The sequence below is a fragment of the Elaeis guineensis genome, chromosome 11, assembly GCF_000442705.2.
Source record: "Elaeis guineensis isolate ETL-2024a chromosome 11, EG11, whole genome shotgun sequence".
Taxonomy (NCBI): Eukaryota; Viridiplantae; Streptophyta; class Magnoliopsida; order Arecales; family Arecaceae; genus Elaeis; species Elaeis guineensis.
The window spans coordinates 22,388,790-22,399,153 of NC_026003.2; the positions used below are offsets into that span (position 1 = coordinate 22,388,790).

Genomic DNA, 10,364 nt, shown 5'->3' on the forward strand with positions numbered 1-10,364 from the left:
GAGAATTGGCACGAGGGGAGCAAGACTCTCAGGGGAAAAGAAGAACGCCAGGATGAGACCGTGAATGGATCGAAGGGTTTAAATAGCTGGCGGATCCTGGCGCAGTTATGACGGCGAGAATTCCTGGGCTAGATGGTGTGTGCCGCATGTCGCGCTTATCCGCTTCGTTGCTATCGAGGGTTGACCGCTCACAGATTCCCACAGAGCGACGCCTGGGATCGCATTTCAACGGGGGTTTCGAAAAGACTTTTCAAGTCGCCTTTGCCAAAAAACGGATTCTGACACGCGCACATTAAGTGGGGGCAGCTGCGCACAGGGATCGAGGGGGCAATTTCGGCTGCGCATCTCTCTCTCTGTGTACTCCCTTCGCTTGAAATTCAAACTTGGAAGTAGGGGGACTGGTGTTGGGTATAAAATACCCGCGGCCAAAATTCTCATCAGAACGGCTCCGCCCGGACTCCTATGGGAGCCGGGCTCCACCTCCGACATCAGAACGGCTCCGCCCGGACTCCTATGGGAGCCGGGCTCCACCTCCGACATCAGAAAGGCTCCGCCCGGACTCCTACGGGAGCCGGGCTCCACCGACGGCATCAGCACAGCTCCGCCCGGACTCCTACGGGAGCCGGGCTCCACCGCCATCAGCAAGCGCTGCTCCGCCCGAACTCCTACGGGAGCCGGGCTCCGCCGCCAACATCAAAACAGCTCCGCCCGGGCTCCTACGGGAGCCGGGCTCCGCTCTCAATATCAATCGCTGGTAAGCTCAATCCTGACTCCTATCAGAGCCGGACTTCACCCTTGACTTTGTTTGCAGCAGCTCCGCCCGGACTCCTACGGGAGCCGGGCTCCTACGAGATCGCTCCACCTCCGACATCAGAATGGCTCCGCCCGGACTCCTACGGGAGCCGGGCTCCACCTCCGACATCAGAACGGCTCCGCCCGGACTCCTGCGGGAGCCGGGCTCCACCTTCGACATCAGAGCGGTTCCGCCCGGGCTCCTACGGAGGCCGGACTCCAATCGCGGCCGAACCTCAATCGACAGATCCGCACCCCATAGGCAGGTCGCGACAACAATCATGATCCTGTTCCAGGCCCTACAGCGGATTCTACGCGGCTCCAGCAGCGGACCCATTACTCCCTGACAGGCTGTAGCAAACGGCCACGATTCTGTCCCGCTCCCTGCGATAGGTGCTGCACGACCCCACTACTCACTGACAGCTAGCAGCAACGGACGCCGCCCCACTATCCGCAACAGGCCATACGTGGTAGACTATGACAACAGCCACGAGTCTACCCCACCACTCTCCGCAATTAATTTCCCTGACCGTGGGCGGCCCACTACCAGACGGTTGCAGGTGTCACCATCAATCCGTTGCCCCCTCTGCCTATAAAAGGGGATCCAGATACGTTATTCTCTAAGCTCTTTCGCCTTATCTAAAAACTCTGCTAAATTCTCCGTTCGAGCACTCCATTCTTGTTGAGGCAGAGAACTGACTTGAGCGTCGGAGGGTCTTGCCGGAGCAACCCCACCTTTGGTTTAGACTTCCCTTGCTGGTCCCGGCGGCGACCGCGGCTTCCTCAACTCCAGCTTCTCCGGCGCAGGCGGATTTTTGCACCAACAGTCATCAATGGTTATGAGATTTCAATAATTTTTTTTTTTAATATCATTGTGAATGGTGTTAATGTGATGAATAAACAACTGAACAATAAAATTTATATATTATCACAATCTGTTAGTATAATGTATACGTCCGGCAAATGCCCTAGAATTGATGATGTCTCTGATGTCTACCTTTGACACTGTAGGTTAGGTCATGTTAATAAGAAAAGAATAAATAGATTGACTCAAGAAAAAATCTTCGAAGTCAGTGATTATGAATCACTTCCTATCTGTGAGTCATGTTTATCTGAAAAAATGATCAAGTCATCTTTTACTAGAAAATATGAACGAGTCAGTGAAGTTCTAGGTCTAATACATACTGATGTATGTGGACCCATGAACATAAGTGTAAGAGATGGATATTATTACTTTATTATATTTACAGACGACCTATCGAGGTATGGGCATGTCTATTGAATGATACAAGTCTGAATCATTTGAAATGTTCAAACGGTTTCATAATGAGATAGAGAAACAAACTAGGAAGAGTATTAAAACTCTTCGGTCTGATCGAGGAGGTGAATATCTCTATAGTAAATTTCTAACATACTTAGAAAAGAATGAGATTCTCTCATAGTGGATCCCTCCTGGAACACCGCAGCATAATGGTGTGTCGGAAAGGAAGAATCGAATCCTGTTAGATATGGTTTGATTCATGATGGGCTTTGTAAGTCTGTCGATCTCCTTTTCAAGATTTGCACTCGAGTCGGCTTGTTATATTCTAAATAAAATTTTGAGTAAGTCCGTAAGTAAAACACCACATGAGATGTGGACAGGGTGTAAGCCAGTACTCTCTCACCTTAAGGTTTGGGGGTGTTTGACTTATATCAAATATTTGAAAACTGACAAGTTTGGACCTAGCTCTGATAAGTGTCTATTTGTAAGATATCCAAAAGAGACTAAGAGATATTACTTCTACTTTACTGATGAACAAAAGATGTTCGTCAGCAATAGGATAATCTTTTTAGAAAAGAAGTTTCTTGAAGAATGAACTAATGCCTCTAAGATCGAACTTGATGAAGTTCCATCGATAGAAAAATTAAAATAATCTAGTAAACCCATAGAATCAGTCAGACAGATATTACAGTTTCTTGATCCAGAATAGTGATCCTATTGAACTCGATGAGAACAACGAGGATCCGATCACCTACATGGATACGATGCAGAGGTCTGACTCTGATAAGTGACTAGAAATCATGAAGTCTAAAATAGAGTCTATGAAGGTCAATGATGTATGGATATTTGTTGACCCACTTGAAGGCATAAAATTCATAGGGTGTAATTAGATCTTCAAAAGAAAAAAAAATACAGACGAAAAGGTGAAGACCTATAAAGCCCATCTGGTTGTCAAGGGTTATCGTCAGCATTGTGGTATTGACTATGACGAGATATTTTTTTCTGTGACAATGCTCAAGTCCATTCGAATCATGCTTGCGATAGCAACATATCTGGACTATGAAATCTAGTAAATGGATGTGAAAACAACCTTCTTAAATGAAGAGCTAGAAGAAGAGGTGTATATGATACAACCTGAAGGATTTATATCTACAATGAGTCTAAGATGTGCAAGCTTTAAAGGTCCATTTATGGATTGAAGCAGACATCTCAAAATTGGAACATATATTTTGATAAAGTGATCAGAACGTATGGCTTCATTAAAAATAGAAAAAAATTCTGTATATACACTAATAATTCTATAATAGTATTTTTTATTTTGTATGTGGATGACATTCTCTTAATCGAAAATAACATCTCTGTATTACAGAGAAATAAAGTTTGGCTGCTATCAAGTTCTCCATAAAGGACTTGGGAGAAGCATCTTATATCCTTGGGATGAAGATCTATAAAGATAGATCTAAGAGATTGCTTGGATTATCCCAATCTACGTATATTGATATTGTGTTGAAGCAGCTCAGCATGAAGAATTTCAAGAAAGACTATCTTCCGATAGGTTATGAAATTTATCTCTCAAAGAGAGATTGTCCGACAACTCTTTATGAGAGAGAGTGTATAAGTAAAATTTTATATGCTTCGATAGTAGGATCCATTATATATGCTATGACATGTACGAGATCGGATATGGCATACTCACTAGGAGTAGTGAGCAGATACTAGTCCGATTCAGGTGAGAACCACTAGAAGGTCGTAAAGATCATCCTTAAGTATTTGAGAAATATTAAGGACCAGTGACTTATTTATGGAGAATCTAACTTAAAATTTATAAAATTTATAGACGTCAATTTTTAGTCAGATCATGATGACAGCAAGAGTGTATCAGGATACGTATATATCCTGAACGGTAGAGCAATCTGCTGAAAAAATTTTAAGCAACACAGTCACCGACTCTACTTGCGAGGAGGAATATATCGTGATATCCGATACTGCGAAGGAAGTTGTGTGGTTGTGAAAGTTTATCGACAAGCTTGGAGTGGCACCCTCCCTTGATAGCTCTGTCTTATTGTACTGTGATAGCATTGGCACCATTGCTCAAGCGAAAGAATCAAAATCACATCAACGGATCAAGCACATTCTGTGTTGCTACCATCTGATTTGAAAGATCATGGATCGAGATGACGTCGAAAACCTAGCTGACCCATTTACAAAAGTCCTCAGTATCAAGGAGTTCGAAGATTATAAATCAAAGATGGATATACGGTACTGTACTGATTGATTTTAGTCTAAGTGAAAGTTGCTAAGAATTGTGTCCTTAAGTCAATCGTCAGCTTGCTGATAGTTGAGCTTATTAATGTAATTATATATGAATTATTAAATAATAAATATTATTTAATTTTTTCATCACTTTGTGTACATCTTTTTTGAACTCCTGTATTATGATGAAGTCCTTAGGACTATTTGATTCGATATAAGAGGATATATCGTTTAGTCTTTAAATCCTGTTCACGGCCAAACAATATGCTATTATTAGGATGATAGCTATATTAAGTGTAGGTCATTGTGTGTCATGTACCTTGATTGTCCTCTTAATTAAGTAGTATGGAGACACTGGCATGGTATGTAAATGAGACGTAGGTGTACATCTCATTGAACGTAACCAACTATAGAGTACTCTACTGTCAAGAGTAGCTTGCGAAGGATATGGATATAAATGTCCCTTCGATCTGAGATCATCATGGTGATTTGCAAGCAACTCATTGTACTTTGGTGCTAGACTATCTGAATTTTTAATTTAGTGATGAAAGATTTTTGAGAACAGTCAAGTACTTATGAAGTTGGTGCGTGAGTCAAGATGGAATTGACCTCTTCAAATAAGTAAGAGTTAATGCATCAGTGTGTTTTAATTCAGTAAAATCTCAATCGAAGTAATCAATGTGATAGATTTGAAAAGTTAAAATACAATGTGGATAAATTTTTTAGGATTGACGGTTAAACTCTTGATCACTTTGAGCATTAGGATCAAAAAGAATTATATGATAACCATATGTCAATAGGTTCTTGAATATTGCTTTGCAATTTTTTGATTTATCCGAATATCGGGTACCATTGCTAGATGGTCATTTTGATTGGTATAAAAAAATTATTTTTATACTATCAACTTAGGTTTGAACTTATGGGGTCACACTTAAAAGAAGTTTCTGACTAATCATGTGGCTGATCGATGATTGAGAATTATTTCAAGGTATAATCATCAATTCGATTGATGATTAATCTTGTACAAAAATTATAATAAATTAATTCATTAATAATTGATGAATTATAAGAGGATTGATTAGTAATTAGATTGCTAATTAGCTCAATTTAATTGAGCATTGAGGTTTGGATCAAGTCGAAATGAATTAGATTCAATTAGGTTTGATCCTATTAGGTTATGAGATGACTTAATTGCTAAGGATGTTCGATTCCTAATTTGATCGAAACTTAAACTCTATTAATTTCTAATTTGATTAAAATTTAATCAAGATAATTTGTTATCTAATTAGATTAGGTTCAATGATCTGAATGAATCTAATCTAATTTAGTTTGGTTGAGAACCTAATTGGATAAATTCAAGTTCAAATAAATTTGAACCCTTCCTCATGCGCCACCTCATTTCTATGCCATCTTTTTCTTCATGCGAGAAGTGTCTCTGTGTGAATTTTTCTCATGCCCAGAAGTGCTTTGACGTCCATTCGCTGGTCTCCAAAGGATTAGGGTAAGTTTGTTCCGTCATTCGAATTCAAATGGTTTGAATTTGACTTAAAACAACCTTGCTCTTATCCTTATCCTTTGCTTGTCGCCTACACCCTTTGAAAGGCTAAATTTTATATGACAAACTGAGAAGGGAATGGCGTGAGAAATGTCTCACACCTCAGCCCTTCTGACGTCCCAATTGGATAAGGATCGAGTGGTTGAGTTTTGAATTCAAATTAGTTTGAATTCAAACTAGATCAAACCACTTAATCCTTATCCTATCTCTTCTCCATGCCATATTTAATTTCTCTCCTTTTTGTGTGACAAAAAGAAGGAATTTGATCATAGAAATCAATTTCTGAGAGAGAGGGGGTGTGAAACAGGGAGGGGGTAGGCTTTTGTGCATGAGAAATAGAGGAAGAGTCCTTCCTCTTTGGGCGTGAGTTTTCGGATGGGTTCTAGGGTTTCAGCTCTGATTTTTTATGAGAGAAAATATAAGAGTATCTTGTTCCAAATTTTTCACACCACCACCTCCTCGTGTAGCTTCATCTCCTAATCTGGAAGAGTCCAAGTGATCCCAAGAAAGGAGCTCCAATCAGCCATCCAGTGCCTTTTTGTGCGAGCTAGCACTCCCAGGAAGGACGATTCGATCAGGACTTCGAGTGGACATCCTGTAGAGGCCGGACATGCTGTGCGGCTGCTCAACATCAAAAAAAACCTTGTATCATGTCTATCAATTGTGGAGATCAGCAACCCATGTAAAGGTAATTAGTTCTGAACTCATCTAATTAGATTTAACGGTTAGATCTGATCTATGGTATCGATGTGATCGATGTAGATTTTTCTCTATATCAAATTTTTGTTGTATGTAAATTCATATCATAGATTCTTAGTAGATAGTTTAGATCTAATCTAAAGCATGTGTAGGAGATTAAAATGTTTAATCTAACCTATTCTGCTGAAATTTTTTTAAAAATGCATGCTTTGAACTATCAATTTTCCTTCAATTATTGCTATGTAATTTGATTTAACCAAATTGGGATTGCATTAAATTAGATTTAATTTGATTGGATTTGATTTATTGGATTTTCTAGTCTAAATAAAATTTGGACTTAATTCCTAATTGATTTGATTTGAATTGGATTCAAATCGAATTCGAATTGAATTAGGATTCTAGAGTCCAATTGAACTAGGACTTTCTAACCTTATCCACACCTAAGAAAGGAAAGGAGTGCACAAGAGAGCACATCTACTCTTCATGCACGTATGAAGAAAGTTGGGACGTGCATCCCAAGTTTTGGGCACTTGAGTCTCTCTTTCCTTTTTCTTTATCTGGTCTTTTAAAGTTTGAATTTGATTCAAACTTGAAATTAAAACTAGATTTAAGGCTGATCTAATAAGGTGGGCATGAGGCATTAAAAAGGAAAATTTTTCTTGTGTGGAGACAAGTGGTTAACATGAATTCATGGATGTAGAAGAAAGGAAGAGTTCTTCTGCGTCCTCCCCTTTTTGATGCCACAGAGAGAGGAAAAAAGTCTTCTTCCTCATCCTACTCCCTTCTCTTTCTTTACATGAAGATGCTTATGCATCTACTCCCTCTTCATCCTCTTGTCTTCTTCTTTGGATCTCTTATGAAAGGAAAAGATGGAAAGAAGAAGACAGATCCAACTACTGAAGGAGAAAAAACTGTGAAGGAGCTAGCACCCCAGTGGTTTCGAAGGCTCCTGATCGAGATCAATCCCGTGTGGATACTTGTAGAGGCTAGATGCATATACGGCTTCAAAAAATCTCGAAGGCATTCATGGATCTCAGATCGTGAGGAAGAACTACCCACATAAGGTGAAGATTAGATCTTCTTCTTCCTTTTTTATTATTTTAGATCTGAATCTTATCTCTCATATGAAGATCTTGTTAGGTGTTTTTGTAGATGAGATCTTATGCATGCCTCTTTGATTAAAAGTGTTTGAATCTGTATTATTTTCGCTGCATTCTTGATTTAAAATCTGCATGCATAAAAAACATCAGGCATCTAACAAGTTGGATGTCCACAACTTCATATTCTCTAAGATAACCTTACAAACAATGAAATAGAACATTAATGTTATCAGCTATAGTTACTTAGGCAGCTCAAAAGCAAAATAACATATTTACACTACAAATAGGAAGAAAATAACATTTGTATTTTATATCAAAAAGACAAATTTTACATTATCTAAGATGAATGAATGTCCATTATAACTGAAAGAAGTAAAGAAAATACAAAAATATACATCATATTAGGACACCAAAAAAAAAAAAGAGAGGGCTATCGCTTGTGCATGGTATCATCATCATCTCGATGATTGCTAGAAGTATCGGGACCCAATAAGAAATAGAAAAAAATATACATGAAAATTATATAAAATCCCAAAATTATATGTAGCTAGCTAATTACTTGATATGGGGCAAAATCCTATCAAAAAGATGTAATCTGATCAACCTGCGCCTTCAATAACACTATCTCTATTTGATAGCTCCACCTCAGTTTCTCTATCTGTAGGTCATGTCTTTGTGTCATTTTCTATAACTGTATCTTATCTCTTTGCCTCATCTCCTACATTTATCTCTAGCCTATGAATCTTTGTAATGTTACTGCTCTATCTATAATTTGGATATATCTACTCATTACCGATAACTGAGTGAGGTTGACTCCAACTCCATAATTCCTTACTCGACTATAACGATTTGGTCTTATAAGCTCAGTGAAAACTTAGGCCTCGACATGACTATACTCTACAGATGATGATGACTCGCTGATATACTCTGCAATAAGAGTCATCGCTTTATCCTATATATTTAAAAAAAGATTTACATATTAATGATAAAAAAAATAATAATATAAATTATTCAACAAATAGATCAATTCATACAATAAGATCTCTAGATTCCTTCTGTATAAAGTTGCCATCTTGGTGGGCATGAGTCGCTCCCTCCCATACTCTTCCATATACAAAAAAAAATAATATATGTTATATGGTACATTGTCCATCATGTATGAAATATGATACTAGATATATGGTTCATGATATACATTATATGAAACATGAAACATAATAGATATATAATACATCATTCATGGATAAATATGAAGATTAATGTTTCAACTAGCAAGGACTCTCTCCCTCTTTATCTCAAATGGATTTAATCATTTGAGGTAGAGATCATTAGAAGTTTGAAAAGCCATCCATCTCTCATATGTGGCTGCACTAAATTCTAGTCTTTTGAATATAAAGAAGGGATCTTGATATTTATTTTATGGTTCTTATCGAGGCATCATGGAGGATCATGAATGAAGAACCTAAAACCTAAGACTTATGTTTCATGTTTGAAGCTCCTGACTAGTCCTAATCTCACAAAAGGAGCTGGTTGGAACCAGCATTTTGGCAGGGAGCTCCTGACATTTATAGAGGCTTTTTCAATCTAAAACCCAAGATTGAGATTATTTCCTTTGTCCTCCTTTGCTTGCAGTGAATCTATAGAAGTTTTGATTCAATTTACCTATAGAAGCTTTGAACTCAATTAGCATATCTGGCACCACCATGGATACAGACACGAGACAATGCCTTAAATATATTCATGATGAGTAATTTTTTGTGCACCGCTTGTGGTTTAAAAAATTTGATGTGGAGTGCACCGTATTATTTGATTGGTCTACGTAGCCATCGCTTTTCAACACATATTTAATGTCTATAGTTCTGTTTTTTCGTTTAAAATTTTAAATAATAAAAATATTTTTTAAAAAAATATTGATATCTCTTAGAAAATATTAAATTTAACAGATGTGTCATAATTTTTTTGAAAGGATGCCATAATTTTTAAAAAAGAATGTCATAATATTCTTTATGATATTTCTTCTTAAAAATTATGATACTTCTTCATAAAAATTATTGCATCTCTGATAAATTTAATATTTTTCATATAGATACCATAATTTTTATGAATAAATATAATAATTTTTATAAATAAAATTTATAATTATTAAAAAAATATTTTTATTATTAAAAATTATAAATATATAAATATTTAATAAATATATTTAATGACGTTGAAAATTGTGGCCATGCGGACTAATGGGGAGAAACAGCGTACTGTTGTTGCACCGCATGCGGTGCACAAAGAATTATTCTATCCACGACACGCCCCATTCCTGCCACAATCTATTAGAAGGAATCGATCCCTGGAGCTCTACAGGAGAAGAGAAATGGCGGTGGGGCTGGAGGGATTGGGGGGCCTGGTCTTGGAGACCATCCTCTCCAAGCTCGAACCCATGGCCGTCACCACCGTCGCTTGCGTCTCTAGCAGGCTAAGGGCAGCCGCCTCCGACGACGCCCTCTGGCGCCATTTCTGCGCCCGCGATCTCGGCCTTGACGCGCCCCTCGACCCCGACGGCAATCCTTGCCCCTCCTTCAAGGTATCTCCCTCTCCTTTTCTTCTCACCGAGCTCGTTTTCGACGGATTCCTCTATAGGCTCCTCGATTGTGTTGTTGATCGCTTCAGATATCTCTCTTTTGAGTAGGTGAGTCTTGATCGGAGCGATGTC

General features: G+C 38.5%; 1 protein-coding gene across 1 annotated transcript in view; it reads left to right on the top strand.

The window, feature by feature from the left end:
- The first annotated feature begins 9,958 nt into the window (after positions 1-9,958).
- LOC105033093 (F-box protein SKIP16) overlaps positions 9,959-10,364 on the top strand; it is a 23,392-nt gene continuing 22,986 nt past the window's right edge. The window contains exon 1 of the mRNA XM_010907748.3: positions 9,959-10,235. Within this exon, the coding sequence (XP_010906050.2) occupies positions 10,026-10,235 (210 nt within the window). The 5' untranslated portion in view covers positions 9,959-10,025. The remainder of the gene's footprint in view (positions 10,236-10,364) is intronic.